The sequence below is a fragment of the Geotrypetes seraphini genome, chromosome 1 (genome assembly GCF_902459505.1).
Source record: "Geotrypetes seraphini chromosome 1, aGeoSer1.1, whole genome shotgun sequence".
NCBI lineage: Eukaryota > Metazoa > Chordata > Amphibia > Gymnophiona > Dermophiidae > Geotrypetes > Geotrypetes seraphini.
The window spans coordinates 192,182,216-192,201,594 of NC_047084.1; the positions used below are offsets into that span (position 1 = coordinate 192,182,216).

At 43.2% G+C, this 19,379-nt stretch overlaps 1 protein-coding gene across 5 annotated transcripts in view; it reads left to right on the forward strand.

Moving 5' to 3' along the window:
• Nucleotides 1-19,379, forward strand: part of TENM3 (teneurin transmembrane protein 3) — a 2,583,516-nt gene that overhangs the window by 1,955,174 nt on the left and 608,963 nt on the right. For all 5 annotated transcript variants that reach the window (XM_033942956.1, XM_033942961.1, XM_033942964.1 and 2 more), the window contains one exon: nucleotides 10,162-10,371. In XM_033942956.1, the coding sequence (XP_033798847.1) occupies nucleotides 10,162-10,371 (210 nt within the window). The remainder of the gene's footprint in view (nucleotides 1-10,161; nucleotides 10,372-19,379) is intronic.

The window sequence follows — 19,379 nt, forward strand, 5'->3', positions numbered from 1 at the left end:
TAATTGAATTATAGGGGGAATAGTACATTTTTGGGTTCACAGTCATTCGCACACAGGACAAAGCCACACTGACATTTGAGCCAAGACAATTGGGTGCAAGACTGCAGTGCGCCACCGGAAAAGTTAATTTTAAAAGCTCCGATGGGGGGGGGGAGACCCCCCCAGTTTACTTAATAGTGTTCACACTGCCTTTGGGGGGGAGTTGGGGGGTTGGAACCCCCAATTTTTTAGGAAAAAGTTAAGTTTTCAGTATAATGTTGTGGGTTGCACCCCCCCAACACCCCCTCCAATGGCAGCGCAGTATTAAGTAAAGTGGGGGGTTCCCCCCCACACCCACCATCAGAGCTGTTTAAAATTAACTTTTACAGTGGCACGCTGGAGTCTTGCATGCAATTGTCTGTGCCGAAATGTCGGCGTGGCTTTGTCCGGCGCGCTTTTGTCTCGTCACCCATTTTTGCCATGTTATATCACGGCTTGAAAGTAGAGTTGGATTTTGAGCCTTATTGCTCCAAATTCCAATTGTTGTTCTAATATTTGTGACCTTAGTATCAAAATATAATGCAATAGATTGCAGTGAGGGCACAGATGAAATGTTTTGAGGAGGGTTAGTTTTGTTCTTCAACTAACGAGAAAATGATCTTAATTCTGGTTTTATCTGAGCTGTTCAATAATTTGGAGAAATATTGATGTTTGGAATTGTAAACCTCCTCAGCCTTGGGTCAGGAAGACAGAATGTAGTCATGAGAACATAAGAACATAAGAACATAAGAACTGCCTTCTCCGGATCAGACCTTCGGTCCATCAAGTCCGGCGATCCGCACACGCGGAGGCCCTGCCAGGTGTACACCTGGCTTAATTTATAGTCCACCATATCCTTATATGCCTCTCTTAAGGAGATATGCATCTAGTTTGCTCTTGAAGCCTAGGACGGTCGATTCCGTCATAATCTCCTCTGGGAGGGCATTCCAGGTGTCAACCACTCTCTGAGTGAAGCAGAACTTCCTGACATTAGTCCTGAACCTGTCCCCCCTTAGCTTCATTACATGTCCTCTAGTCCGTGTCAAATTGGACAATGTAAATAATCTTCTCTGCTCTATTTTGTCGATTCCTTTCAGTATTTTGAAGGTCTCGATCATATCCCCACGCAGTCTCCTTTTCTCAAGGGAGAACAATCCTAGTGTTATAAGTCTGTCCTCGTATTCCAGTTTCTCCATACCCTTCACCAGTTTTGTTGCTCGTCTCTGCACCCTCTCCAGCAGTTTTATATCCTTCTTTAGGTAGGGAGACCAATGTTGGATGCAGTATAAATATCATTATGCTGCCTTGTAAAGGACTGCAAGCACAACTCCAAAAATAAAGCCAAAGAAAAAAGCCCTACATGAATACCACCAAAAGAGAGAGAGTTTATTGGCAAAGCAATTGCAGAAAGACCCAACACAGGGCTGTGTTTCAGTGGAGATCTGTTTGCCTCACAGATCAAAATACTTGGGGCTCCTTTTACTAAGCTGCTTTAGCGTTTTTAGCTCACGCAGCATTTTAGTGCGTACTAAACCCGCGCTACGCAGCTAAAATGAAAGCCAGCTCAATGCTGGGGTTAGCGTCTAGTGCGTGAGGCAATTTAGCACACGCTATTCCACGCGTTAATGCCCTAACGCGGCTTAGTAAAAGGAGCCCTTTGTCAATTGCAATTTGAAATGGAAAATTGATGCTGATGAAGCATGCAAATCCGGTAATAAAGAGCCACCAATGAATACTAAAAGCCAGGTAGCTCCTGATCCCAATAAAGCGTGGGGAAAAAAACAAATCTCTGTCAAAGACATTTGGTCCACCTCTACTCTCTTTTTGTGGCTGTCTTGTAAAGACCAATTTAGTGCAAATGAGGTTTCTTTGGGGAAAAATGCACAGAATTCCCTGAAATGTGCCACAACACTGGCATTCTGAATCCTTTTCTTAACGTTGGACCCAACGTAATCCTTTGGCCATAGTGCACTATAGATCAAAATTTTTATTTACATTCAAATGAATGTTCTGCTGCTATTATTTATTTATTGAAGACTTACTATACCGCTTTTAGTCTGTCAAAGCAGGACAAAGTAGTGTGCAATTCTAAAGCAAAATCCATAAGGAAAGGAAATAGAAAATTCAATAGGAAAGCAACCATTCACACTGATCAACCAAAGTAACAAAGTTAGCAGACATAAAAACAACAAATAGGTCAGTAGGGAAAGAGGTGAGCGGTCCAGACCAGAGGAACCTGATTCTCAGCTGGGGGATGCCTGTTTGAAAGACCATTTTAACCATTTTTTTAACTGCAGCTTTAAAACATGGGAGGGAAAGTTCCCAATGAATTAATAAAGGCAGAGAATTCCAGAGTGCAGGGGCAGTAGAAAAGAAGGCACAGACTCGTAGGGGTCCTTTTACTAAGGCCCTCTAGCTGTTTTAACACATGCTAAAACGGCTTGCGCGCCTTAGTTAAAGGACCCCATAGTGAGCCACTAACGGCCTGGGAAGAACTGGGATTGAGCAAAGTGTCTGGAGAGGAGTATTTGGGATGCTTAAGGAATATAAATAGGAAGATGTCTCCATAGGGAAGGCTTCGAAGGCTAGAATAAAAATCTTGAACTTAACCCTACATTCAATTGGCAGCCAGTGGTATTCCTTGAGCAGAGGTGGCGCATCCGCAGACCAGCTGGAATGACAGAGCAGAAGGGAATGAGAAATACCAGAATAAACAATATTACAGTAAACAAGTCTAGTCATAAAAAGGCAGGTAAGAGAGAATGAAAGGAATTGTGATCAAATTTCAGACTGTATGTAGTTTATGCGATATGAAGAAAACTGCTTTATATAGAGCTGAAACCTGAGGAGCAAAGGATAACTGATAATCAAAGATAATTCCCAGATAATAGAATGAGTCAACTGGAGGAATAGTTGTGCCTAAGCGATGTTTTGGGCAGCATAAGGATCCTGTAAGCCAACAGTCTTTTTCCGGTTTGAAAACTAACCAATTTTCTGCCAACCTTAGAGCAATTCTGTCTAGGCAGATTTGTAAAGGGCTAACATTAGGGTTTGTTGGAATACAAAAGGAGAATGTTGTCAGCATAAATGTGAAATGAAATTGCAAATTCCTGGACGAGTGTTGCCAATGGGCTTAGGAGCAAATTAAATAACAAAGGAGGAATGATAGAGCCTTATGGTACTCTGCAGTGTGATAGTATGCGTAATAATTAAATTTTGAATTTCGTAAAAAAAACAAATTACTCAAATGACTGTGCATGTATTTTACATGTTAAAAAAAACAACTATGTAAAAAAACTAAACTGAGGTATACTTATCTTAAGTAAAATTTTTCTTCCTAACTTACTTGCATTATTTGAAGGAGGGGCAAAGTTGCATATGAATGCAGCCACTAACTTGGGAAATTCCATGGTTAGTATATTGACCTTTAGCTTGCAGTAACATAGTGAGGTTGAGTGGCACCCAGGGCAGTGGTGCCCCTCCTCCGCCCTCTTCTCCACCCCACCCGCTCCTTCCCCAACCTCCCCTGCTGCGTGTGCCCTCTTCCCTTCCCCTGTACCTCTTTAATTTTCCAGGCGCGAGCAGCATCGCAAACTTGGAAGTGATGTCAGAGAGAGTCGACGTGGACAGCAAGTTTGTGATACTGCTTGCAACGGGAAAATTAAAGAGCTATGAGGGAAGGCAGGAGGGGTTGGGAAGGAGCGAGGGGTAGAGAGGAGGATGGGTGTGGTGCTCCCACCAAGACGGCGCCCGGGGCGGAATCCTCCCCCCCCCCTTTTACTATGCCACTGTTAGCTTGTAAGATATGGTTTTGCACAAATGTTTTTGATATGGTAAGGATAGTCTTGAGTTTTCAGTTTACATGCTCCATTCACAGGTTGGTAATATTTCAATTGCTTCTTTAGTTCCATTTATTAAACTAAAAAGTACTTTATGTGTTTTGAAAGGCAGCTATGGAAGCCAATTGTGACTGATACTGTATAAAATGCAGCCCTGAAAAGCCGGGCTCAGTCACTGGTCTAGGCCTTTCTGTTCTACCTTTAATCCCTTCTACCCCGTCCCCGTCCCCAAACACACACACACACACATCCCCTGTACACACATATGCATGTTTGCTGCAATTTTTGCCAGCCATTCCTTTGGTTTTTTCTAGTGTTTTTATTGCAACACTTGGACATTTGGATTAACATATCTTTGTTTTTATCATTAAACACCAAGACTCCTGAGGCAGGCCTTCTTAAGCTGAAACACGATCGTGTCAAGTCTGTTTTATATTAAAAAGGATTGAGCACCATCTGGTCTCCTTCGTTGTTTTCGTGCCCCTAATTGATGTAGAAAACATTTTGATATAATGTTCAAGTATGGGAATAGATGTCCACTGAAAGATATCCAAAATCCAACACCTATAATTACATTACATTACATTACATTAGGGATTTCTATTCCGCCATTACCTTGCGGTTCAAGGCGGATTACAAAAGGTTAATTTAGAAATACAGAGTTACATTGATTGGCTAGATAGGTAAGTTGTAGATTTTATAAATATTAACTGGTTGTTGAGGGTGAGGTGGTTTGTAAGAGAATTAATAGTTGGTCATATTGGAGGTTCTTTTGTTGTTGTTAGTGCAGTAATGGGTAGATCAGATGTCGGTTTTAGAGTTACTAAGAGGTCGTGATGTTAGTGCTGCTTCAGGAATTTCTTGAAAAGTGTGGTTTTTATTTCTTTTCTGAACGTCCTATAGTCTGGAGTGGTCATCAGAAGGTTGGCGATCTGGTTATCCAGCCTTGCGGCTTGGGTGGCTAGGAGGCCGTCGTGTAGTTTTGTTCTTTTTACTTCTTTGATTGGGGGGGTATGAATGGGGAGTGAGTTTTTCTGTGTCTGGTAGTGGGTGCTTGGATGAGGCGATTATTCAAGTATGATGGGCTGTCTCCTTGTAGGGTTTTAAATAGTATGCAGTAGAATTTGAATTGGATTCTTTCTTGGATTGGAAGCCAATGTGAGTTGATGAAGGCTTCAGTGATGTGGTCGTGTTTTCTCAATGAGTAGATGAGTCTCAAAGCTGTATTTTGGATTGTTTGGAGTTGTTTAATCGTGGTTACAGGGCAAGGAAGGAAGAGGATGTTGCAGTAGTCCAATATACCTAGTATTAGTGATTGTACTATGAGTTGGAATTGTGTTCTTTCAAAGAATTTTCGGACTTGTCTCAGATTTCTCATGACAGCGAATGATTTCTGAATTGTTTTATTTATTTGCGGTTGCATAGTGCAGCATCTGTCTATGGTCATGCCAAGTAGTTTAATGGTGGTTTGGATTGGGTATTTGATTGCGTTTATTTCTAAGTTGGTTGTGGTTTGGACCTTGTCATTTTCGAGAAGGATGAATTTGGTTTTGTCTTGGTTGAGTTTAAGTTTGTGTTTTTTCATCCAGGTTGTGACTGTTTCAAGTGTTTGGTGAAGTTTGTCTGTCATGGTCGGTTTAGAGTGATCATATGGGATGAGGATGGTGATGTCATCAGCATAACTATAGGTGGTTATGCCCAGATTGTCCAGATGCGTTCCTAGGGAAGCGGTGTAGAGATTGAAGAGGGTAGGGGATAGTGGAGATCCTTGTGGTACGCCGCAGGGGTTTGACCATGATTCTGACTTTTCTTTGTTTGATTTTACACTGTAAGTTCTGAATTTTAGGAATCCTTCAAACCATGAGTATACTTTATCTGAGATGCCTATTGCGTCTAAGATCTGTAGAAGGATGTTGTGGTCCACTAAGTCGAATGCTGCAGTTAGGTCCAGTTGTATGAGAAGCATTTTTTTCCCTGTACTAAGGTGTTGTCTGACGGTATCCATAAGGGAGCCTAGTAGTGTCTCTGTACTGAAGTTTGTTCTGAAGCCTGATTGCGTGGGGTGGAGTAGGTTGTGGTCATCTATGTAATTGGAGAGGCGTTTGGCTACTAGGCCTTCTATAATTTTGACATATAGCGGAATTGAGGCTATAGGTCTAAAGTTAGATGGGTGGTTTTGTGGTGCTTTTGGGTCTTTTTGGATTGGGGTGATGACGATTTCACTGAGGTCAGCAGGGAATGTGCCTTCTGTGAGCGTGAATTGAATCCATTGTAGAATTATGGTGCGGAATTTTACACTAGCGGTGGTAAGGAGATATGAGGGGCAATGGTTGAGGTCACAGGAGGCATGGCTGTATTTTTTGTAGAATTTGTTGAATTCTGACCATTGTATGTTGGGGAATTGAGTCCAAATTCTGTCTGCTGCGGTTGCCTCTTTTCCTGTAGAGTGGATTGTGATTGAGTTTTGATGGGATGGGTTGAGGATGAGAGTGGCTCTCTAACCATGTGGTGTGTTTCAAAATCAATAAGATAAACAACTTCAAAATTGATGTCCCGTGACAGTAACACTGCCAATAAACGATGCCATGTGTTGAAAATACACCATGGAAAACACCTGCAATATTAGCATGCATAGAGAATGTCAGCAATGATGTCAACATATTTCCAAAGTATGTTCCCATGATGTGCTGAACATATTTATAGCACTACATGTGGAGAAATGTTTCTTTGTGAGAATGAGGCGATAAGAGGAGGAGCGTAGTAAAGTCAGAGAATAGATAGAGACAAATAGTGAGAAGAGAGAGAGAGGAAAGAAAGGAATAAGAGATAGGAAAGGAGCATTCCCATCAGGAGGGAGCCCAATTATTCCCCCCAGGAGACCGATACTGTGGTGGTGCTGCGCTTCGGCTACAGGAAAGACATTTTAAAATACCACCATTCCCTGCACCTAGGGATACCAGACGCCTGAACGGTTTTTCAAAACCCGGCACTTTATCTGGGTTTTGAAAAGCCTCCTCTGAATTGCGTTGGGCAGGAGGCAATCCGCGCATTCAAAGCAGGCAGTGTGTGTGTGTGTGGGGGTGGGGGGGGGCACGGAGCTAGAGCGGGACTGAGGCAGAGTGTCCAGATTTTACAATCATAAAATCTGGCAACCCTACCTGCAACCCCCCTCAGTGTGTCCATGAGGGCCTGGAGAGCCCAAGTGAATATGAAACTGCCCCCAGGATTATAGCAACACTCATATGCAAGTATCAGACAGAAGCTGGGTGTGGCTCCAAATCATACAGCTGCACATGTTCTAACAAAGGAAAAACAACAACATTGTGCAAAGCACAATTCACAGAACAAGGCATGAGAAGCTCGTATGTTCCTGCCTCACCTGTAAGACATAAGACCTCTTCTTTCTCCCCCTTTCTGTCCCACACCTACATAATTAAAACAATGTTGGAGGCAGCTAACTAAAATACACCCTAAACCATACCTACCTGTCCCTAGTGTCCATCTCCATCTCCACCTTCCACCAACAGTGCAAATGATCCACACAAAGGCCATCATAGCACCCTCAGGTTACCCCAGCTCACAACCCACCTGGGCCATGTTGGCCATCCTCCCCTCCCTTCAGTGTGCCTTCAGCCCCCAGAACCTCAAACAATTAGATGACTTAGTACAGCTTGGTGGACGAGGAAGGCATTTGCCCACCAGAAACCAGAAATCTAAAAGTCAACAGCATGCCACATGCTCATATCTAGCACCTTGCAGCAGCTGGAGGAAAAAACCCCAAAGCAGTCCCAATATATATCAACAGTGGGTCTCAAACCTCCAACCTTTGCAGTGTTTTAACTCAGCCCTAATCTCTACACCACACAAACATCTGATAAACAAGACGGTGATGAAGGACAGCGCACTGGCCACAGAGCACCCTTACAACATCCCTGACCCTTCAAACAGATACCCACTCACACCCCCCAACCCACATTCATTGCATAGATCACTGACATAAGGGTAAATGGTGGTCTGACCATCAGTCATCTAGACACAATATCTTGTTCACCTCAGTGGGGCATGGGGGGTTGTGCCCTTGGCATACTAAGCCCTTCTGTGGCTGGATAAGTGTATTAACTCAATATATTGCAAACTGTGTGCTGCAGCAGATTCTAGGTGTGCTTCGAGACACTGGTGAGGAGGAGAGGTGCTGGCTTACTGCCTACAGGATGTACCTCTCGCGGAAAGAGGCACGTTCTATAGGCAGTCAGCTGGCACCGGCACCTCTCCTCCTCACCAATGCCTCTCTTTTTCTATGTGTTTTTCATTTTGTAGCACCCCCCCCTTCCTACTGGCAGCTCAGGGCCCCGTCTGGAGGACCTTCGTGCATGCGCAGACGTCAACGTGATGACATCATGCATGCCCGTGATGTCATTGTTGACATCCTTGTATTTCCGGATGCCCACCAGCCACGGCAACAAGGTTTATTGTGCCACAGCTTCTGGAAGATTGCGAGACACTGAATTAACTGAAATATTTAATAGGAAATGACATAATATTGTGTAAATCTGGATGAACTTTTGGTTTTCCCAATGTGACTAAAGCAGCAACAAAGGAGGAATCCCACCTATATTTCCCCTTGGGTAACTTGTGATCTGTGGCAGGAGGCCACCAGGATGGTCTCGGGACTCAAGAACCTCCCATATGAGGAAAGACTGAATAAATTGCAGCTATACTCGCTCGAGGAACGTAGAGAGAGGGGGGACATGATTGAGACGTTTAAATATATCACGGGCCGCATCGGGGTGGAAGACGATATTGTCTTTCATAAAGGACCTTCAACCACAAGAGTCCATCTGCTGAAAATCCAAGGCGGGCAATTTCATGGTGATGCCAGGAAGTATTTCTTCACCGAAAGGGTGATCGATCATTGGAATGGACTTTCACTGCAGGTGATTAACGCCAGCAGCGTGCTAGATTTTAAAAAGAAATGGGATATGCATGTGGGATCTCTAGCGGGATAAAGTCTGAGGGTGGGTCACTAGGTGGGCAGACTTGATGGGCTATAGCCCTTTTCTGCCGTCATATTCTATGTTTCTATGTTAATACCCCGGACAAAGTGGATGAGGAACACCAACAATTAGGTTCCATCAACTCATGTTCAAGTCTGATCATCAAATTTTTGTGACAGAATACAGAAGTAGATTGCAGGATAAATTTGATATCACAGTTGTCGCATCAAACGTGATCCTCCACCTCTAACACTGCCCATCTGCTGCTGCCCAGATGTGTGGTATATCGTAAGTCTGACATTTCCCCTGAAACCTGACTTCCTTGGGAGGCCCTATTGGTAGTGAAACTGCCAACAGCATAGCAAGCAAAAAAAACCCCAAAAGGCTGGCTTAGTCATATGACCATTTTTAAAGCCTATCACCGGTTCTTTTCTCATTTCTTCCTCTAGTACCTATTGACTTCCCTTGTCATGTTTTCTGAACTTTGCTTTCCCACTTCATCATTCCTCTTCCACCACACCTCCTCTTCTCCCCTTCCTTCACGCAGCTTGAACCAGAGGGGCCCACCATGCAGCCAGCCACCATGTTGTTCTATTGACTACAGGGAAGAGTTATCTCAGAAGCTCAGTTGGCTAAGCTAAGACTGCTATAATGTTTCTTCATTTATACAGTATATATATTTTTGGTTATAATTCAATGTGTGTTTGAATACTGAAATCCCTATAGGGAGATAGAGTTTGCACCCTGTACTAAATTTGAACAGTGTATTTGGGATTTAATGTATGGAATTAGGATGATGCAGATGTTTTAGTGGTCTTCATAATATGCACATAACTTCATCACATGCATACTTTCATTTGCACAAAAATATGACATTTTGGGGGTCTGTTTACATTGGGCAAACAAAATATTTTAAATTAAAATTATATATATATATATATATGAATAGTGTGCCATTTACAGATGTAGCAATGTGCTTACTCAATTGGATAGTTACTTAGGCACACATCCACTCAATTTTTGGTCAACTTTTGTGTTTTCCTTATTCTCTAAAATCAATAGTGTTTCCTTCATGTGTATATCTTTAGTTTAGGGCATTACTTAAAATATAGTCAGATGTATGTAGGTGATTTGGGAATTTAAAATCTAAAAATAAAAAAAAATAACATGAATTAATTTTATATATTTTGGTTTTTCTGTATATCACTAGTTATCTTTTCAATACGTCCTTCCGGTTATGTAGAGGTTAACATCAATCACTCATTCATAACCCTGACCTATATTTTTTACTTTTGTTTATTTTTTCTTAGGTTCTCCCATGCCATCTGCTTCATCTAGTCCATCAGTTATTGAACATTCACATTCCCCTTCTCCATCACCCAATCTCCATGACAACCAGAGGTGGCTGTTAAGTACTAGTGCCATCCAGCCAGTACAGGACTCTGACACTGATGAAGAATACACTGCCAGCTCTTACCTAGTACATACCGGAACTATTTCAGTGTGTGAGCCTTGTCATGGTAAGAACGTCACTGTAACCACATTTATAATAATTTTTGTCCTCCATTCTGTGACAGGAATCTATTATAATATAATAATTTGTTTGCACAGAATGCTCTGTGCAAGGTACATTGGCTATAGAAAGTGTATATCCTTCTCCAAAGTGTCCATCTTTTGTTTCCTTATGGCCTGAAAGTAAAATGCAGTAAAATAGTGTTTGTTCCATGTATCCACACATCATACCCCACAACAAGAAAGTGAAAAATGTATTCCAAAATGAAGTGGAAGGGATTGGATTGGATAAGTGTCTTGGACTTCTGTAGCAGTACTAAATGTGTGAAGCTCTGGTACAACCCATTGCCTTCAAAGGCATACGCCAAGTAAATTGACTCCACCAAATTCAGCAGTAGGTGATTTAAAAGCATGGACCCATCAGTGAGCATCAAGGAGCTGACGGAAGAATTCTGGGACAATAGTGTGAAAAGGCACAGATAAGGAACTGGTATGAAAATATTGCATACCCCTTGCAGTGTGGTCAGGAAGATTATTAGGATGCAACACCACCAAGACCCTCCTAGAGAAAAAAAATATATATCTACAGTGACAGCCAAAGACCCATCTAGGCCATTTCCTATTTCTGACATAACATAGTAAAATCCCAAAAAGCAGCAAGATTTCATGCTGCATGCTACTTACCCCCAGTGAATACACAGTGGCTTTCCCCAATTCTACCTTAATAATAGTATATATGCTCAGTATTCAATCTTCTGCTCTGACCCAACCAGAAACAGGAAGTTGCAGCAGAGCAGAAGATTGAACTTTGAGCAGCCGCGCATGCGCGGCTCTTTGAAAGCGTGCCGGTCGCCGAAAAAGAAAACCGGCAAACTAAGGAGAGCTGGAGAGCAGTAGCGTACCAAGGGGGGGGGAGGGGTGAAAAAGGTAATGGCGCCAGGCCTTGGAGCACCGAGGCAGACCGCTTCTCCCCCCTCCCAGCCGAACCCCCGCTGACCCTCATATCTCTCCCCCCCAAGTGAACCTTTCCGACCCTCCCAGCGAAAGCAGCAAACCTCCCTCCAGTAGCGTCGGCTTTCTCCTCTCTCTGCCGCATCATTGATGACGTCATCAGTGACGCGGCAGAGGGAGGAGAAAGCCGCGAAGGAGGTTTGCTGCTCTCGCTGGGAGGATCGGAAAGGTTCACGGGGGGAGGGGGAAATAGGAGGGTCACTTAGCTTTCCTTAATAAAAGGACCCCTAAGTATCTTTTTTTTTTTTGGTCCGCGACTTAGCCTATGTTGTGGATTTTGGCCCCTTATGTGATTGAGTTTGACTTAGATATAAGCTTAAATATAAGCAGGATATTAGTAAATAAAAAGCTAAACCTAAACCAAGCTAGAGGTTGTCTGATAAAGACTGAGTTAAAAGGAAAAAGCTGAAAGGGATCAAAACAACACACAATCAATAAAACTTATTTAAAAATGAAAAGTACTTTGAGCCTCACAAAATAGAGAACAATTTCAATAGAAATGGTTATGAAACAAGCTTTGTTTTATCACAAAATGTCAAAAATGATGTGGATGTACTACATGTGAAAAAGATGAAAAGGATCAAAACAATACTCATCAATATTTGTTTGGGTTTTTTTTTTAGTCTGTCAATATTAAGTAGAAAGTGTTGTGAATTGACAAAATGGACTTCCTCTTTTGAAATCAATATGACAATTGTTTATAAAAAAGAAAATTTGCAATGTAGGAGAGGGAATGGGCAATGTATACAAACCCACTGCTTTTAATTTTATGTTTGCCTAAACTGAGGCTGCTGATCAAGTGATATCTTCTGTTGATTTTTATTAATATTTGTATCCGCTGTTTTCCTGTTATATTTTGGGTACTTTGTGCATTTGGGTAAATTATAGAAGCATATCTCCAGGTAAGTTAGAAATAAAAGATATATGCTTTGGGGCCCATTTGCAAAACAGATAGACATCCGAAAGGCAGCATAAACCAGCACTTGGACGTCTTACTAGTCAAAACATCTAAGTGGGTATTCTCAAAACAGACTTTCTAGACATCTTTCTGGTTGTCTAGTCTCCAGTGCATCCAAAGGAGACGTGTCAGAGGCATATCAGGCATAATCAAACATTTAACAAAAGGACCTGGGCTTTTTTTTGGCATTTGGAGCTAGACCTGTTTTAAAACTATCTAAATGCTAAAAAGGTGCCCACTGGAGGCATGACCCTCCCCCCATTACTCCCCCAGTGGTCACTGATCTCCCTCCCACCACCCAAAGATATTTAAAAGAAACCCCCCAAAACAGTACATTCCAGTCTGTATTACGAGGGGGTGCTGAAAAGTTCTCAGCCCAAGCAGCTTCACATATTAACACACATTTGAGTCCAGAGAGCAGAGGGGCTCTTCTAAGAAGTATTGTAGTGAATTTTACATTAAAAGTCCCAGGTACAGATGTCACCATATCTTGCTTATATTGTATGGTAAACACTCAAAAGCCTACTGTAGCCACAATAAGATGATATCTGCAGGCATAAGGGCTATTGTTGTGGTGTACTGGTGGGTAAAGTAAGTTTTGGATGGGTTTTGGAGGGCTCACCATACAATATAAGCAAGATATAGTGACATCTGTACCTGGGACTTTTAATATGAATCTGATCAATTTCTTTGACTGGGTGACCAGAGAATTGGATAGAGGGTGTGCGCTAGATGTGGTGTATTTAGATTTTAGCAAAGCCTTTGACAGTGTTCCACACAGATGTGTAATAAATAAACTGTGTGCCCTCGGAATGGGTCCCAAAGAGACGGGCTGGGTCAAGAACTAGTTGAGTGGAAGGCGACAGAGGGTAGTGGTCAATGGAGATTGCTCTGAGGAAAGGGATGGTACCAATGGTGTGCCTCAAGGTTCTGTTCTTGGGCCTGTTCTTTTTAACATTTTTATAAACAATATTGCTGAAGGGCTGTCGGGTAGGATTTGCCACTTTGCGGATGATACCAAAATCTGCAATAGAGTAGACACCCAGGATGTGTGAATAACATGAAGAAAGACCTGGCGATGCTTGAAGAATAGTCTGAAATTTGGCAGCTAAAATTTAATAGTAAAAAATGCAAGGTCATGCATTTGGGCTGCAAAAACCCAAGGGATCGGTACCGTTTAGGGGGTGAAGAACTTATGTGTACGACAAAAGAGCGGGGCTTGGGTGTGGTTGTATGTGATGATCTTAAGTTGGCCAAACAAGTTGAAAAAGATGACGGTGAAAGCTAGAAGGATGCTAGGTTGCATAGGGAGAGGTATGGTCAGTAGGAAAAAGGAGATTTTGATGCCCCTGTATAAGACTTTGGTGAGACCTCATTTAGAATATTGTGCACAATTCTGGAGGCCGCACCTTTAAAAAGATATAAAAAGGATGGAGTCTGTCCAGAGGAAGGCTACTAAAATGGTGCCTGGTCTTCATCATAAGGACTATGGGGACAGATTTAAAGATCTCAATCTGTATACTTTGGAAGAAAGGCGGGAGAGGGGAGATAAGATAGAGATGTTTAAATACCTACATAATGTAAATTCACATGAGTCTAGTCTCTTTCATTTGAAAGGAACCTCTGCAATGAGAGGGCATAGGATGAAGTTAAAAGGTGATAGGCTCCGGAGTAATCTAAGGAAATACTTTATTTACCAAAAGGGTGGTAGATGTGTGGAACAGTCTCCCAGAAGAGGTTGTGGAGACAGACACTGTGTCTGAATTCAAGAGGACCTGGGATAGGCACGTGTGATCTCTCAGAGAAAAAGATACTGATTACTGTGGATGGGCAGACTAGATGGGCCATTTGGCCTTTATCTTCAATATTACTACAGTACTATAATTTTGCTTCCTTAAAGTTTCTGCACTTTGTATTTCCTCTGACTATCTGTACATTGTAACTCGCTGAATGTCCAGCTCTCTTGATTGTAAACCGCCTAGAAGTCGCAAGATTGTGGCGGTATAGAAGAATAAAGTTATTATTATTATTACTTCTTAGAAGAGCCCCACTGCTATGCTCAACTGTCTGAACTGTTTGCTAAGATTTATTTATGTTCAAGAATAGTCAAAAAAGATAGACATACTAAACACCAAAATGTCTACAAAGGTCATTAAAAAAAAAGATTTCTTGCTGTTTTGAGAATGGACATTTTCTGTACTGGATTTCTGGATGTCTTTCCCAAAACGTCCAAACTCAGACATAGACATCTTATTGGAAATCCCCTTCTTTGTATTTGGTAGTTAGTAAGTAATTTTGTCTTATTTATTAAATTGACTTTTGTATATTAGTATTGGGAATGATGTAATGAGAAATATGGTTCTTAAGAGCTGCAAATAGTGAGATCAGTATAGTGCAGTGGAAGATATCATGCTTTAGTTTTTTGTTTGTTTTTTGGATCTACTGAAGCATTCTGAAAACAAGAGGCATGTGAAGAAATGTTTACAGCACATAAGGGAAAAAGAACCACACTCTTTTTTTTATACAGTCACACTCAAAGTAGTATACATAGGTACTTCATGCATTTTCTTATCTGTCCCAGTGTGCTCACCATCTATCTAATGTATCTGGGGCATTGGAGGATTAAGCAATGTGCCCAGGGTCACAGGAAGCAGTGAGGGGTTTGAACTCACAAACTTAGGGTGTTGAAGCTGTAATTCTAACCTGTACACCACACTCTCCTCCTAGGATTTTGTCAAGGAGCAACTGAGATGTAGGCAGCCAACTGGAAATTGCTGTACAACACCTTGGTCTGGTGTGTAAGGATGTAAACAAAGTGCAAAGCTAGATAAATTCTTGCAGGCTGATGTTCAAAATCTAATGCTGGCACTAGAGGCAATTAGTGCCAGCGTTAGGCTATGCACATCACATGTCTAGAGGGCACGAGCGCAGGGAAGATCAGCACAAAGAGCATATAAATGCAGTCAAATGAGCTACTTAGACATTCACTCCCAACGCTCAAAAACTCTGCCCTACAGCAAGAAACCTAATACCAACTTGGAGCTGATGTTAGGATTTTGACAGGCTGGAACAGGATGTTCCGATATGTAATTTGAAGGATTTGCCTCTGTTGTAGCTGGCATGTTGGAGTAGAGAGGAAGGGGTGTCAAGTCCCTCATCGAGGGCCACAATCCAGTCGGGTTTCCAGGATTTCCCCAATGAATATGCATGAGATCTATTTGCAAGCACTGCTTTCATTGTATGCTAATAGATCTCATGCATATTCATTGGGGAAATCCTGAAAACCTGACTGGATTGCGGCCCTCGAGGAGGGACTTTGACACCCCTGATCGAGGGGAAGGTGGCTTGCTTTTCCAGGAGAGTTTAAACTTAATGTGCTTTGGTGGGAGAGGGCTGAGGCATAGCGGGGAGGGGGAAGGGGGGATCAGAAGGGAGATCAGCACACCTAGTTCAGAACCTGGAAGTTAGGTGGGTACTGGCTGATATTCCTGATATTTGTTTAGAACCCTGTTCTTGTACTATGTGCTGCTTTCTTTCACCCTTCAGATACTACTATTTATTATTTCTATAGTTCTGAAAGGCATGCTGTACATTACACATGTAATAGATGAACCCTGCTTGGAAGAGCTAACAGTCAAATACGGACAGACAGACAAGACATATAGGGGTTGGGGAGTGTCTTCCAGAGAGAATGAACGGATAGACATGTGTGTCTTAAAGTGAATGGGAGTTAGGAGTTGAAAGTAGCCTCGAAAAAGTGAGCTTTTAGCTTGGATTTAAATACTGCTAGAAACAGAACCTGAAGTAATGACTCAGGCAGTCTGTTCCAGGCATATAGTGCAGCAAGATAGAAAGGACAGAGTCTGGAGTTGGCAGTGGAGAAGTAGGGTATGGAGAGGAGGGACTTACCTGATGAATGGAGTTCACAGGTGAGGGACCATATGTAGAGATAAGTCAGGAGGGATACTGAGGGACTGCAAAGTGAATGCACTTTGTAGGTCAGTAATTGTAGTTTGAACTATGGATGGAAATGGATGAGGAGCCAATGGAATGACTTGAGGATGGGTTATATGAGTATGGAGGCTCTCGCGGAACATGAGTCATGCAGCAGAATTTTGAATGGATTGAAGTGGAGAGAGATGGTTGAGTGGAAGACCTGTGGGAAGCATGTTGCAGTAGTCTAAGCAAGAGGTTATGAGAGTGTGTATAAGGGTTTTGGTGGTATGCTCGAAAAGGAGAGGTCAGATTTTGATAATATTATAGAGGAAGAAGCAACAGGCTTTAACAGTTTGTAGGATCCGAGTGGAGGAGAGAGAGGAGCCAAAGATTACTCCAAAGTTATGAGCTAACAAGACAAGAAAGAGGAGAGTGTTGTCCAGAGAAGTAGAAAAGGGGGGGGGGGAGGGGAAAGGGGGTTGGTAGGTTAAACGGAAAGATAAGGAGCTCGGTCTTAGCCATAGTCAGTTTTAGATGGCAGTAAGACATCCAGGTAGGAATGTTATACAGGCAGGCTGAGACTTCGGCCTGGATTCCTGTAGAAATATCTGGTATAGAGAGGTAGATCTGGGAGTCATCAGCATAGAGGTGATACTGAAAGCCATAGAAGGAGATCAGTGCACTGAGAGAGCACGTATAGAAGGAGAAAAGGAGAGGTCTGAAGACAGAGCCTTGAGGTACACCGATTGATAGGGGGATAACAGTGGAGGAGAATCCTTCATTGCATATACTGAAAGTGCGATGGGAGAGATATGAAGAAAACCAGGAGGGAACAGAACCCTGGAATCCCAGTGAGGACAGCGTATGAATAAGTAGGTAGCGGCAGATAGATCAAGAAGGATGAGGATAGAACGGGTCTGTCCATGAACGGGTCATTGGAGACTTTAGCAAGGGTGGTTTCTGTGGAAATCAGTGGGCAAAAGCCTGACTAAAGTAGGTGACGATTAGCTTGCGATGAATGGAAGTCCAGGCAATGGCGGTGAACAGCATGTTCAAGTAGTTTGGATAAGAAGAAGAGGAGGGAGATGGAGCAATAGTTGGAGGGGCAAGTGGGGTCTAAATGTAGTAGAGAGTGCTAGTTTAAGCATGTGACAGATGGGAAGGATGACAGTGGGAGAGATAGTACCGAGTAGATGGGTGGAAATCAGATCAGAGGAGCAGATCGTGGGTTTGGAGGAGAAGAGAAGTTTCCTGCTCAGTGATTTCAGAAAAGGTGGTAGGGGTTGAGGGGAGGTTGGCAGAAGGAGTAAGGGTGGGGAAGGGGGGGGGGACGATGACCTGGTTTAGAACTCGAGGTGAATTTTCTGAACCTATAATTCTGTTAATCACATCGAACTACTAGGTATATAGCAGTATATTAAAAAAAATATTTTATGTTACATTTATTCAGTCCTAAATTTGGCCACTTAGCTATGCAGGTGCCAGCACTGAGTTTTCTGGCCACAGTATAAGCGCCGGCTCCTGCCTAATCCCGCCCCTGTGTGGCCTGGCTCAAAATTAATCTGCACTGCCTGGTTAAGTGTTGCTGAATATTTGCAGCCAGCTTCAGAGCGGGATTTAAACCAGCAGAAGCCTCTCCTGCCCACATAAATCTCTTTGAATGTTGGGTGGAATATATAAATATACACTATGGGGCTCATAATAAAAAAAAAAGTCTAAAAAGTGGCCTAAATGGCTACTTGGACGACCAAAAAGCCTGATCGGCTAAGTACCCATAACCAAAGCTGGTTTTAGACGTATCTAAAACCAGCTTAGGCCTTTCCCCTGCCTCTAAAAGTACAGAGAGAAAAGAGGTGTTTTTAGAGGAGGGGAAAGGGTGGGCGGGAGGTGGACCGACCTACACCTAGGCGTACAACACGTATAACCAAAACATTTGACAGGTTGCCTAGTCGGCACTTATACGTTTTGACTTAGACCAAGTCAAAACAGTTATAAGTGCCAAAAAAGGGGCCGCTGAGCTGTTGGCGGCTGGCGCAATCAGCTCAGCGGCCCGACAACCTACCCTCCCCCACCGCAACCATCGGGGCAGGAAAGATGGGTCATCTCCCCTGCCGCAATAGCGATACCATCAAGTGCCGCCAAACGCGGCACTTGGGATCGCTATAGTGGCAGGAGAGATGACCCATCTCTCCTGCAGAGATCCACCCCTCCAATCGGGCCCAAGCCCTCCTGGCCCCGCTGAATACGATCGTGGCAAGAGGAAGCCCAAGCCCTCTTGCCCCGCGGCACCCCAACCTTCCCCGACTCAATGGGGCAAGAGGGAGCCCAAGCCCTCTTGTCCCGCAATCCCTAAGCCCGCCGGGCCAAATCCGTTGGGGCCAGGAGGGAGCCCAAGCCCTCTTGGCCCACGATCCCCTCTAACTCCCACCCCCCACTAAAATACGGGCAGGAGGGATCCCAGGCCCTCCTGCTCTTGACGCAACCCCCCCACCAACGACCGCCCCCCTGACCCCCACCCCCCTTCCCCATACCTTGAAAAATGTTGGACGGATGGATGGGTGCCAAGCCCGCCGGTCTGCAGGCAAGCCAGCGCAGGAATGGGGCCAGATTGGCCCAGGCAGCTCAAACCCCGCCCACAGGTGGGGCCTGAGGCGCCTGGGCCAACCAGAATAGGCCCAGGAGCATTAGGCTCCTCCTGTGAGCGGGGCCTTAAGCATGGCCTATTCACATGGATAAGGCATGTCATTCACTCTGTACTTATCTGATCAATCCAAATTTTGTCTTTTGCCTCCTTTCTTTTGAGCATTTTCTTACTTTATGTATGCCTTTTGGTGCCATATAACACTAATTATTGACCATTGGATATGAAATCACTGTCAACATATTATAAAATACAATTTTTTTATTTTATTTATTTTTGTAGAATTGGAAAAATATATTCTAGAACAGTGTTTCTCAACTCAGTCCTTGCCAGTCAGGTTTTCAGGATATCCACAATGAATATGCATGAAATAAATTTGCATATAATGAAGACAGTGTATACAAATCAAGTTTATGCATATTCATTGTTCTAGAATACAGTTCTGGGTATTTACTAAATCAGTGCAGAAT